This window comes from Orcinus orca, chromosome 1 (assembly GCF_937001465.1).
Source record: "Orcinus orca chromosome 1, mOrcOrc1.1, whole genome shotgun sequence".
NCBI lineage: Eukaryota > Metazoa > Chordata > Mammalia > Artiodactyla > Delphinidae > Orcinus > Orcinus orca.
This window is the reverse complement of record NC_064559.1, coordinates 59,044,777-59,057,862: the sequence shown is the minus strand read 5'-3', so window position 1 is coordinate 59,057,862 and position 13,086 is coordinate 59,044,777. Positions and strand designations below refer to the sequence as shown.

The 13,086-nt window shown below is 39.4% G+C and overlaps 1 protein-coding gene and 1 non-coding gene across 16 annotated transcripts in view; one reads left to right on the top strand and one right to left on the bottom strand.

Moving 5' to 3' along the window:
- PRRC2C (proline rich coiled-coil 2C) overlaps nucleotides 1–13,086 on the top strand; it is a 98,568-nt gene that overhangs the window by 56,087 nt on the left and 29,395 nt on the right. For 14 of the 15 annotated variants that reach the window (XM_012533012.3, XM_012533010.3, XM_012533013.3 and 11 more), the window contains exons 16-20: nucleotides 740–2,992; nucleotides 5,229–5,437; nucleotides 9,533–9,687; nucleotides 10,744–11,557; nucleotides 11,977–12,062. In XM_012533012.3, the coding sequence (XP_012388466.1) occupies nucleotides 740–2,992; nucleotides 5,229–5,437; nucleotides 9,533–9,687; nucleotides 10,744–11,557; nucleotides 11,977–12,062 (3,517 nt within the window). The remainder of the gene's footprint in view (nucleotides 1–739; nucleotides 2,993–5,228; nucleotides 5,438–9,532; nucleotides 9,688–10,743; nucleotides 11,558–11,976; nucleotides 12,063–13,086) is intronic. The other variant, XM_033428070.2, reaches the window with a different exon arrangement.
- Nucleotides 3,076–3,148, bottom strand: TRNAE-UUC (transfer RNA glutamic acid (anticodon UUC)). Its single transcript has one exon. It is a non-coding gene; the product is annotated as a tRNA-Glu (tRNA).

The following is a 13,086-nucleotide window of genomic DNA, read 5'->3' as shown; positions in this document are numbered from 1 at the left end:
TAAGGAGTATGTTATGGTGTTTTAAAATTCTGATTCAGTGGGAAAGATGGACCTACTCTAGTGCACTCTCGTTATAAGTGGAAATGACTAGTTTCGGTCTTAAAAATTCACATCAGCATGGTCTAAACTTCCTCTTAAGGAATGTGCTTCATTTGTTTTTAATTGTGGGGGTAGAAACATAGCATATCTGCCCTCCTATCAGAATTTTAAGTGTGTAGTATAAGCATAATGTTGTACAACAGATCTCTAGAACTTTTTAATCTTGCACAACTGAAATTTTTTACCCATTTAATCATACTCATTTCCGCCTTCCTCTTAGTCCCTGGCAATCGCCTTCTGTGTGGATGAGTTTGATTACATTATATAGTATATATAAGTGGAATCATGCAGCATTTGTCCTTCTGTGACTGGTTTATTTCACTTAGTGTAATGTCCTCATCCATGACATAGCATATAGCAGGATTTTCTTTCTTTTTTTAATACTAAACAACATTCTATTGTATGCATTTACCACATTTTCTTAAGCCATTCATCTGTCGGTAGGCATTTAGGTTGTTTCTATCTGTTGGCTATTATGAATAATGTTGCACTAAACTTTTTATAGAGGCATATAAAGCTCTTTATGATTAGAATCCATTTTTTTCTTTTTAAATTAGAGGGGTTATTTTGCTGTACATGTACCTGTGAGAAAGATTTTTGCCTTGATGGCTGTTATTTCTTTGAATTCTCCTTATCATAGGCCTGAAGCCCCATTGGATCAGGAACAGATAACTGCTGCTTATCCGGTAGAACATAGTCAGTTAGAGGCTCATCCAAAAGCAGACTTTGTCAGAGAATCAAGTGAGACAGAAGTACAGAAGTTTTTAAGCAGATCAGTGGAAGACATTAGACCTCATCATACTGACACAAATAATCAGCCTGCTTGTTTTGATGTACCTGATCAAAAGACTGTATCCACTCAAGAAGAGCGAATTTCAGCTGGAGAAAGTCAGCCTGCCAGGAAAAGAAGTGTTTCCCATGGATCTAACCATACTCAAAAATCAGAGGAGCAGAGAAATGAGCCATCTGCAAGCATTCCTAAAGTAACTAGCAGATGCATTGATTCAAAAGAACCAGCAGAAAGGTCAGAGGAAAAACCAAAAAAAGAGGGCTTTATACGATCTTCTGAAGGACCAAAACCTGAAAAACTGTATAAATCTAAATCGGAAACTCGTTGGGGCCCAAGGCCTAGCTCCAACAGAAGAGAAGAAGGTAATGATAGGCCTGTGAGAAGATCAGGTCCTATTAAAAAACCTATACTTAGAGATATGAAAGAAGAACGAGAGCAAAGGAAGGAGAAAGAAGGAGAAAAGGGAGAAAAGGTCACCGAAAAAATGGCAAAACCTGAAAAGACAGAAAAGAAAGAGCCTCTTCCTCCACCCCCACCACCTGTAACACCGCTTCAGCCACAGTCGGTTCCACTGCCACCTCAACCAGAACCAGAGAAATTTCCTTCAGTAGAAACTTCACCTTCAACTTTGGTGCAAAAGCCACCTCAGGATACTGAGAAGCCTTTGGAACCTGTAAGTAGTGTTGAGGTAGAGCCTGCAGCTAAAACTGTAAACCAGCAAACTGTCCCAGCACCAACAGTCAAGGAAGAAAAGCAACCTGAGAAAGTCATCAGCAAAGACCTTGTTACAGAGAGGTCTCGACCAGATTTAAGACCAACCGCTAAGAAAGAATCAGCTTTACCCCCTAGGGCCTATTGGAAAGAAGCTAGAGATAGAGATTGGTTTCCAGATCAAGGGTACAGAGGTCGAGGCCGAGGTGAATATTACTCCAGGGGGCGAAGCTATAGAGGCTCTTATGGAGGGCGTGGCCGGGGTGGTAGAGGACACACTCGAGACTATCCTCAGTATAGAGACAGTAAGCCACGAGCAGAGCATGTGCCCCCAGGGCCCCTCAGACAGCGAGAAGAAAGTGAAACACGAAGTGAGAGCTCTGATTTTGAAGTAGTTCCCAAAAGAAGAAGACAGCGAGGTTCAGAGACTGACACGGACAGTGAAATTCATGAAAGTGCAAGTGACAAGGATAGTTTAAGCAAAGGTAAACTTCCCAAAAGAGAGGAACGGTCTGAAAACAAAAAACCTGTAAAGCCTCCATCTTCTTTCAAGCCTGAAAATCATGTCCGAATAGATAGTAGACCTCTAGAAAAACCTTTTGTAAGGGATGATGATAAATCTAAACCAGGCTTCCTTCCTAAAGGAGAGCCTACAAGGCGAGGCAGAGGGGGAACATTCAGACGTGGTGGAAGGGATCCTGGAGGTCGCCCGTCACGCCCTTCCACTTTACGAAGACCTGCTTATCGGGACAATCAGTGGAACCCAAGGCAGGCAGAAGCTCCTAAACCAGATGATGGAGAGCCACCAAGAAGACATGAGCAGTTTATTCCTATGCCAGCAGATAAACGGCCTCCAAAATTTGAGCGAAAATTTGACCCAGCTAGAGAGAGGCCCCGAAGGCAGCGTCCTACCCGACCACCGAGGCAAGATAAACCTCCCCGATTTAGACGGCTAAGAGAGAGGGAGGCTGCTTCAAAAACCAATGAGGTGGCAGTGCCCACAAATGGCACAGTTAGTAATGTGGTTCAAGAACCAGTTAATACTGCTGGGGATGTTTCTGGGAATAAGACACCAGACTTATCTAATCAGAACTCTTCAGATCAGGCAAATGAAGAATGGGAAACAGCTTCTGAAAGCAGTGATTTCAATGAGAGGCGTGAAAGGGATGAAAAAAAAAATGCTGATTTGAATGCACAAGTGGTTGTGAAGGCTGGAGAGAATGTTTTACCTCCAAAAAGGGAAATAGCAAAGAGAAGTTTTTCTAGTCAGAGACCTGGCATAGATCGCCAGAATCGGCGTGGCAACAGTGGTCCACCCAAATCCGGAAGGAATTTCTCAGGTCCTAGGAATGAAAGAAGAAGTGGCCCACCATCAAAAAGTGGAAAACGAGGGTGAGTATTTTGTGTTAGATATAATTACTTACGCAACTTCTCTTTTTTTTTTTTTGGCCGCCATGCGGCTTGTGGGATCTTAGTTCCCTGACCAGGGATTGAACCTGGGCCCTCGGCAGTGAAAGCACAGAGTCCTAACCACTGGACCACCAGGGAATTCCCTAGTTTTGTACCTTTAGCGAAGCTAAAAGTATACTTCTTGGTTGAACTGTGCAAAGGAACTAGTCTATAGAGGGCCAAGACATTCTTCTCCTAGAATTTTTTTCTATTCTAAAAGTGTAAGGGTGCTTGAGAAAGAGGTTAGTGTGTCTCAGGAGTCTGCCTGTTGTTACGTTACATTTCCCAAAAGAGTCCTGTTAGGAATTTGTAGGTTTGGGAAAATCTACACACCTAGGGCAGGACCTATACAGTGTCTTCCATTTGGTAAATCATCTTACTGATGATGAGCAGCCTGCCTTTCTTTCTTGGTTTCTCTTTGGAAAACTGGTGCTCACAGGTGTCCTCTGGGACTTAAATTAATATGTTGTAACCATATACAGTCACTCTGTACTGGTTTCTAGAGAGTGAATGTTGAAAGTTAAGGATAAATTATATTCCTCACTCAAGTTGCAAACCTACAATAAATGATCCAGCTTAGAGAGAGGCCTAGAAAGCAAAGTCCTGCCCAACCACCAAGGCCACCAGTAACATAAATACCATGTCATTGGTGGTGTTTTTAAAAGAATTTTTCTCAGCTATGCTAAACTTGGTCTGTTTTTTTAAATATTAAAATGTTGGTTATAGTAAATTATTATTATTATGTTTAGTATTAGGAAACATTATAAAGTAGCGTTATTCCTAGTCTTAAATCTAGACTCTGGTATTTACTAGTGGTATAAACTCTGCTTCCTCACCAGTAAAAGGGGGAGAAAGTAATAGTACTTATAAAAATGTGTGAAGATTTAGTGACATGATATTTGTGAAACACTTAATGTAACACCTGGTATATAGTAAGCAACTATTATTATGGCCTGCCCGTTTGTTCTTTTTTTTTTTAAAACCAATTCCCAGATTTGCAGCCTGAGCTGGTAGGAAATTTATTCAGGCAAAGTATCTTAATCTGCATTGGTTAGTTACTGACACTTAGCATTTCAGGTTACTATACCAGTCAGCGAAAATATTTTTGCTTTCTGATAATTTAGACGAAGTTCCAGGGAAATAATACTACCAGTTGTGTTTGAGTACCTGCTTAACACAGAATTTAAATCTCCCTTTAAAAGTCAAAAGAATAGGATAACATATAAGTTAAAATAACAACGTATCAATAGTTGTTGACTGTAACCAAACTATTAGAATTTCAAGTAATAATACTCAAGGGAAAAATTGATCAGATTTGTGTGCACTGTAGATCTCAACTACTTAGCAAGACTTTTGTGCTATGTAGATGATAACAACTTTGAACCTGCAGAAATAGCAGTTACTGGCTGTAGTGAAATGAATGTTTTGCAAGAGTCCCATTTAGAAGAAATGAATTCATTCTTCACCTGTTTGAGGTCATGCTTTTTGTCAGGCTCTTGTTAAGCTTTTATCTTGAGTAATACTATAGACTGAGCTGGAAATGAATTGGTAAGGCCATTTTTCATGGTGTATTTTCATGAAGTTTTTATAAAATGAACCCAAGAAAAGAATCTGTTAGGTAAAAAAAAACCCTGTAGAAGTACCTTTGGTTTTGTGACGTGAATCGTTTCCATATTAAAACTGGTTTTTAAAATGTTTACATGTATGTAAATCTGATTGAACTTTTTAAAAAAAACATACTTGTAGTATAAGCATAGAATTCTTTAAAAAGACATTTTCATATGCTGCCCTCTTGTGGAGAAGATCCACTAGTGAATACTTTGGACTAGCTTGGATCACAGAAATTTTCTGCTGTAAACAATGTTGATAGCTCATTTATCACATGATAGACACAGTAAGAATAGACACGATAAGAACCTTCAGAGGATAATTAGAATTCTAGAATTTAATTGCTGGAAAGAATCCTAAGGAGCTTGTCTTATCTCCTTTACTGGGAAGCTCCATCTTAGTGAAGTTGTACCCAACCAAAGTCACTAAAGCTTGTTGGTTTTAGAGTTAGGGTCTTCTATCCCACTGTTATTTCTTCTTAGATTGAACTTTAGAAACTGCCACTAAGAGCATTTTTCTTTTGTTCGGATATGTAGAGGTAGTAATAAAATCTCAAATTATTATTTTGTAGGCCATTTGATGACCAGTCGGCAGGCACAGCTGGTGCTGATCCTGTCAATGGCAGCTCTGCACACCACCAGGAAGGAGCCCCTAATGGTACAGGACAAAAGAACTCCAAAGATTCTACTGGGAAAAAAAGAGAAGAGCCCAAACCAGGCCCTAAAAAACCCAAAGAGAAAGTGGATGCACTATCACAGTTTGATCTCAACAACTATGCAAGTGCGTCTCAGGTCCCTTTTATATATCTATCTGTTTATCTATTTGTTACATTTAAATAGATACTGTAAATAAAGAAGTCATCAAAAAAGAAAGAGTTGGACTTCAAGGTAGAGATAGAGACTGGTTATGAATCACCGATATAGCTTTAACTGAAATAACACCAGCTTTTAGCATAGGCTTGAGTGCTTGATAAAATTCTTGTTAAAGATAATCCACAGAGTTTCACTGTTCTTCTTTAAAAAAAAAAAAAAGGAGGAAATTAACCACGCTACCTTGCTAGACAGGTGTGGGGAAGCACAGAAAACCAAATGTGAAGGTGCTTAGTTATATCTGTACATATTCTGTGTCTGAAAGGAAAGAAATATTAACCTCAGTGAGTTATGACCTTGATAAAATTGGCATCTAAGATACGATAAATAGAGAATAAATAATAGGATGGGAGGTAGTGTTGCTATGGATAAATGCTTTCAGAAAGCCACAGAGTGATAGGATATCAAATATGAAGGACAACACAGCAAGAAGGAGATATTTGATGAAGAAGTTAACAAGGAATCTCTATGAGTAGACACTTATATTGATACATGTAAAAATGTGCTATTTGCCATTCATTCAGATGAGACTTAAGCTGGAAATACTGAATAAGATTGAGAGATTTACTAAGTTAAGACCAGATAGTAGTAATGGGAAACTTGGGTTAGGTACTTTTGTTATATCAGTATTAGAGATGTAGATGAGAGTTTTCTTTCATCTAGTTAATACTTATTTATACATACTAAATTTGATTTGGGCCCAGGACTTTGGCATTATTATTTCTAGACCAGCGGTTCTCAAAGCGTGGTCCTCAGACCATCAACATCACTTGGAAATTTGTGAGAAATACAGAATCTTGGGCCCTACCCCAGACCTGCTGTATTAGAAACTCTTGGAGTGTGAAGCAATCTGTGTTTTAACAAGTTCTCCAGGTGATTCCAATGCACGCAAACTTTTGAGAGCTAATTCTAGACTACCATTTTAGGATTCACATGGGAAAGAAATAAACTTATCTTAATTGCGCGTTTTAAGAATTTTTAGAACTGTGGTTCTTAACAGGGATGGTTCTGCATTTGGCAATCTCTGGAGATATTTTTTGTGTCAAAACTGGTGGCCGGATGCTGCTGACATCTTAGTGGGTATAGGCCAGGAATGCTGCTAAACATCCTACCCTGCACAGGACAGCTAGCGCAAAATGTTAATACTGCTAAAGTTGGAAAGTTCTGATTTAGAGAGAGCGATTAAAGTAAATCCATAGGAAGCTTGGATGCTAATCTTATTGTGGTCCATGAGAAGAGATTAACATCCATCTAAACACTACATTTGGAAAATGACAAGTGAAGATTACAAAAGTCCACAGAACATGGCAGACTTCTCAAATATTTGTTTACTAGTTTCTCTTTTTCCAAACAACTTCTGGAGTAGAAATTTTGCAAAGTATTATATTATTGGATTAACACAATATAAAAAGGTAAGAAGTCAAATTATTTCTGAATTGATAATGGAAATTGAGCTATTAGTTTTAACTTGTTGAAGTTAATTTTAAGAGTCACCTTTAGGTTCTTTTCCTAAAAATGTTCTATAATTTCCTAAAAATGGTCTTCCTAATAATGTCCCATTAGCCCAAAACGTTGCAAAGCACCAGGCAAGAACAGGGTGTTGAGAACAAAGTATTGTTCACATGTCCGTAAATGCTTCATGTAATTGAGTGAACTATTCAAAAGGTTTCTAACGGAGCCCTTAGGCAAGAAAATTAAAATAATGAGTGATGGGGCTTCCCTGGTGGCGCAGTGGTTGGGAGTCCGCCTGCCGATGCAGGGGACACGGATTCGTGCCCTGGTCCGGGAGGATCCCACATGCCGCGGAGCGGCTAGGCCCGTGAGCCATGGCTGCTGAGCCTGCATGTCTGGAGCCTGTGCCCCACAGCGGGAGAGGCCACAAATGAGAGGCCCGCGTACCGCAAAAAAAAATAATAATAATGAGTGATGACATGACTATGAAGATGAGCTTTAAACACACACACTTTTTAGTTTAAGTGAAAAACCGAGATGAATTTAGAATTATGAAGAGGTCTCTTCACAAGTCTGAAATACTGGAGTGCATGACATCCTTAGAAATGTTGGACTAAAACCTTGCATTGAGATGAGCATATGCTCCATTTTACACAGTTAATTTCTTTTTTTTTCTTTTGACATCTTTATTGGAGTATAATTGCTTTACAGTGTTGTGTTATACACAGTTAATTTCTTAAAGGATTTAGAACACAAGTAGAAGCGTCATAGATAAATCAGAATCAATTGGCTTTTTCCTTTGAAATTAAACTTTTATTAGAAAAACAGTAACAGTAATAGGTTTATAAAGAGTGAAAGCCAGTCTTAGTATTTATTTTTTGTTTCCCTGTCAGTGTTTCTATAAATGCAAATTTTTAGCTATTTAAAAGGAACTGTTTGCCAGTAGATTCTCTATGATCCACTCCATGGTCATATTCTCTTGCCAGGCCCCGCAAGTTATCACCATTCTGAATTGTATATGTATCATTCCCAAGCGAGTATCTATTTTTATTATGTGTTTCCCGATCAGAACATATTATATATTTATATTTGCAAAATTAAAATAATTTATTTGAATTGCCTCACCCTTTTCTTATATTTATTGTGCAAACATTATGCCTACAACCCAAAATCACATCACCTGGACTATTTTTATTTTTCTTCTAAGTATTAGTTAATGGATCTAGATTTCTTATACTCACTGGAATATAGATTTTTTTTTTTTTTTTTTTTTTTTTTTTTGCTGTACGGGGGGCCTCTCACCGTTTTGGCCTCTCCCGTCGCGGAGCACAGGCTCCGGACGCGCAGGCTCAGCGGCCATGGCTCACGGGCCCAGCCGCTCCGCGGCATGTGGGATCCTCCCGGACCGGGGCACGAACCCGTGTCCCCCGCATCGGCAGGCGGACTCTCAACCACTGCGCCACCAGGGAAGCCCTAGAATAATTTAACAAGATAGCCAGAATAATTGTTAGAGAATGAGTTGAAAGTATATCTTGAATTATTCTTCCACTGGGTTATTATGATGTATGTACATCTATGCCACTTTACATTCACATGGAACTTTAACATGTATTTCATGGTTTTTAACAGCTCCACATTATAGACAATAGTCTACGTAAACTAGAGGCATTAAGAATTATAAGACCAGCTTAGTTGTTCAACACCGCGTTGTTAGCACATCAGCCTCTCAGAGCTTATTACATACATCCTTTGAAAAGGGGAAACAATAGTAATACCCACCTCTTAGAATGGTTAGATGCAAATGAGATAAAGTACTATGTAGATCTTTAATAGCACAGCACACATCTTGAGGCTGGGAGAGGTAGAGTTTAAGTGATTTGACTACGATAAGACAATTTTGATTTTTCTTTCTTTTTTTTTTATAAATTTATTTATTTTTGGTTGCGTTGGGTCTTCGTTGCTGCATGCGGGCTTTCTCTAGTTACGGAGAGCGGGGGCTACTCTTTGTTGTGGTGCGTGGGCTTCCCATTGCGGTGGTTTGTCTTGTTGCGGAGCACGGGCTCTAGGCGCCCGGGCTTCAGTAGCTGTGGCTCACGGGCTCTAGAGCGCAGGCTCAGTAGTTGTAGAGCACAGGTTTTGTTGCTCCACGGCATGTGGGATCTTCCCGAACCAGGTCTCGAACCTGTGTCCCCTGCATTGGCAGGCGGATTCTTAACCACTGTGCCACCAGGGAAGCCCTTGATTTTTATTTTAAAAAACAAGGCACTACCACTATATTGCTTAAGAAAAAAGGATGTATAATATATCATTCAAAGTAGATAGTCTCAGGACTTTTAACCTGTTTATGAAATTTTTTCATATATCTATGAAATCTTTTCAAATTTTGCTGCTAAATGGCCATTTTATGGTGTGGGAAATGATTTATATACTATGAGTTATGAGAACTAGATCTTTGCCATATCTTTTATTTTTTAATCACTACTGGACTAAACATTTCTATTTATCTTTTCAGTTGCAAAAAAATATCATTTTAAATCTTTTTGTATATCTGTAGGTGTTGTTATAATTGATGACCATCCTGAAGTAACAGTAGTTGAAGACCCCCAGTCAAATTTGAATGATGATGGTTTTACTGAAGTTGTATCCAAAAAACAACAGAAACGTTTACAGGATGAAGAACGCCGAAAGAAGGAAGAACAAATCATTCAGGTATAGCGTTTCAATTTGTTACTAGTTATTTAGATTGTTGCCCAAAATATACTAGGAAATGGTCAAGGTTTCTATCCACCTCTAAGGTCAGGGCTGCAGTTATTATTCAAGTTCTGAGAATGACCTGATTTTTCACAACTTTAAACTTTTTAACCAGAATGAGGTAAATTTTAAGTAGAATGTAATCACTAGCTCACCATTTGCCTTAGAGAAGACCATCTTTACTTTATTTCAAAATATATCTTATTTGCCCCATCATACTTCATTGCAGAGTTAGGGTTAATTTTAAATCATCTTGGAAACTTAATGAATACAGCTGCCATGATCTCTAATAACTTGCAGATTCTTGACCTATACAAGTTTCTGTTGTAATCTAAATTAGTTCTTTGAAATACATAGTATGAATCACGATACATTATTTCCTTTAGATCAACCCAACACCCATTTTACTAAATGCTGACAGAGGATAAAAATAAATAGAGCACATAGGTCATACCGATAAAGAGCCCTAACAGGTGAGAGGCTTAAAAGCAGGAAACACTGTAAAAATCCTATGTGGTTGGTAATATTGAGTTTAATTGGATATAATTCTTGGGACTAGATATTTTCAGAAGTCATTTATTTGTTATTATTGTTTAGGAAGATACATTGGTGCGTATTTTGTATAGCATAATACCTAGCAACACTCCCAGGATTAATGCTTCTGTGGCAAACATGAGTTGAGTGAAGTCAGTAATTTTTTGTCAGGTGGGGTCAGATTTTGCTGCCAAATGAATTTAGTGCGAATTTCCTTAATTTCTTTAACTTCAGAATAGTGGAAAAGAGATTGTGGACCTGTATGTCAAGAATATATAATACATATTTGTCTTTTTTCCCCTATAGCATCTTGTAATTTAAAATCTCATTGGCAACCTTGATGTTTTTATTCTATCAAGTAGCTATTTTGTAAAGTAAAGGAGCTAAATTAGCAGTAGATAGCTTTGTTGGAATGTCTGTGTATGAACTATTACTTTCAGCTGTGTTACTGACACAAATGATTCCTGCAAATTTTTTAAGGTCTGGAATAAAAAGAATGCAAATGAAAAAGGAAGAAGTCAGACTTCTAAGCTCCCGCCAAGATTTGCCAAAAAACAGGCTACGGGAACCCAGCAAGCACAGCTTCCAGCTTTGGCTCTAGCCTCAGCTCCAGGTCCAGGTTCAGCCTCAGCTCCAGGTTCAGCCACAACCTCAGCTCCAGTTCCAGCCTCAACCCCAGCTCCAGTTTTAGCATCACCCTCGGCTCCAGTTCCAGCCCCATCTGCAGTCCCAGTCTTTACCTCCACCTCAGCTCCACTCCCAACCTTAGCCTCAGCCTCAGCTCCAGTTCCAGCCTCCACCTCAACTACAGCCACAGCCTCTTCTCCAGCTCCAGCTCCAACCCCAATCCTTGCCTCTGCTTCCACCTCAGCCTCTGTCCCCATCCTTGCCTCAGCCTCAATTCCTATCCTTGCTTCAGCTCTATCACCAGCTTCAGCTCCACCTCCAGCCACCTCAGCCCCAGCTGCCCCCACCTCAGCCCCGACTGTCCCTGCCTCAATCCCAGCCCCAACCCCTGCCCTAGTCCAAGTCTCAGTCCCAGCCCCTACTGCCCCAGCCCAGACTCAGGGACAGACTCACAAACCAGTCCAGAGTCCACTACAGACTACAACACAGTCTTCAAAACAGCCACCTCCTTCAATTAGACTACCTTCAGCTCAGACACCTAATGGCACAGATTATGTAGCCACAGGAAAACCCATCCAGACCCCACAGTCACATGGCACTCTTACAACTGAATTATGGGATAACAAGGTGGCCCCACCAGCTGTGTTGAATGACATCTCTAAGAAATGTAAGTGTGCAACAGGAAGTGAGGGGTGGGATATGGCATGGGAATTGGGGGTTTGTTTTCAATTTTGTTTATATACTCAGTATGTTTTTTCCTAGGCATTTCTTTTTCGTCAGTAGGAAGCAGTAACAGTAATCTTTTCTTAGCTTCCTTTCTTAACACCTTTGTTTCTAAGACAAGTGTGTTATATTTTTAACAGCCATATTTTATGGACACAACTTTGTGTTGATAAAACAATGGTACAATGTTTTGGAGGAGATTATATTTATTTTGGTATGCAAGAATCTTTTTAAGTATTATATACCATGTGAAAAGTCATTGTTTTATTATCTAGCTACCATTAAAAGAAAGGGTTAAATGGATTAAAGATTATTAGCCTCTAAATTTTAATGGTCATATTTCCTGTGGCTTCTCCTTCTCAGTAGGTCCCATTAGTCCACCACAGCCACCTTCAGTCAGTGCATGGAATAAGCCCCTAACATCATTTGGATCAGCTACTTCATCAGAGGTAGGAACAGACTTAATAATGGCTTTTGTGGGGTTAGTGTGGCAGAGTTTCCTTAAAACAGTTTCTCAAACTTTGGCATGCATCAGAATCACCTGGAGAGCTTATTAAAGTAGATTGCTGGGACCCATGCCCAGAGTTTCTGATTCATTATTTCTGGGCTAAGGCCTGAGTACATTTCTTATAAGTTCCCAAGTGATGTTAATGCTACTGAATCTCAACAGTTATAAGCTGCTTCTCACCTTTAGACATATTAAGGTTAACATTTTAAAAGTTCTAGCTTTGTGACACAGAGAGTATAAGTGCAATTACTATTTTCTGGACTGTTCTATGTTTTTAATGATATGCACGTTTGAATAATCAGTATAATTACCTAGAAGCAGAGTTTCCGGGAGGTTGTTCTAACGTAATTTCTCAAACAGGCAGTATTGGTAATTGACTATTTAGGCCAGCAATTCTTCATTCATTGAACAAACATTTATTGAGCACTTGTGATGGTATCAGGTACTGTCCTAACCTGTGGCCTTAGAAAAAGTGGGTGGTGGTGTGAAAACAGAATAAAAACCCTGTGCTCGTGGGGCTTCCATTGTAGTTGGGGAGAACCAACAATAAACAACACATAGAATGTTAAATGGTGATCAGTGCTGAGGAGAAAAGCAAAAGCAAGGAAGGTGTATAAGGAATTTCCCAGGCGGTGTGGAGACAGCTTAAAATAGGGTGGCCAGAAAAGGCTACTTAGGTGACACTTGAATTAAAGACTTGAAGGAGGTAAGAGAGCATGCTATTCAGTTGTCTGAGGAAAAGTGAATTCCTGGTTCAGAGAATAGTAAATACAAAACCCTAACACAGGAGCATGCCTGGTGTGTTTGAAGAGGTCCATATGGCTGGATTGAAGTAAGGGATGAAAAGAGAACAGATGAGGTTGGAAAGATAATAGGTGGAGGATCCGGTAGGGACTTCGGGCATGGTAGGAAGACAGTAGATAGTTTTGAGAAAAAGAGTGACAGCATCTGACTTTTTAAAAGAC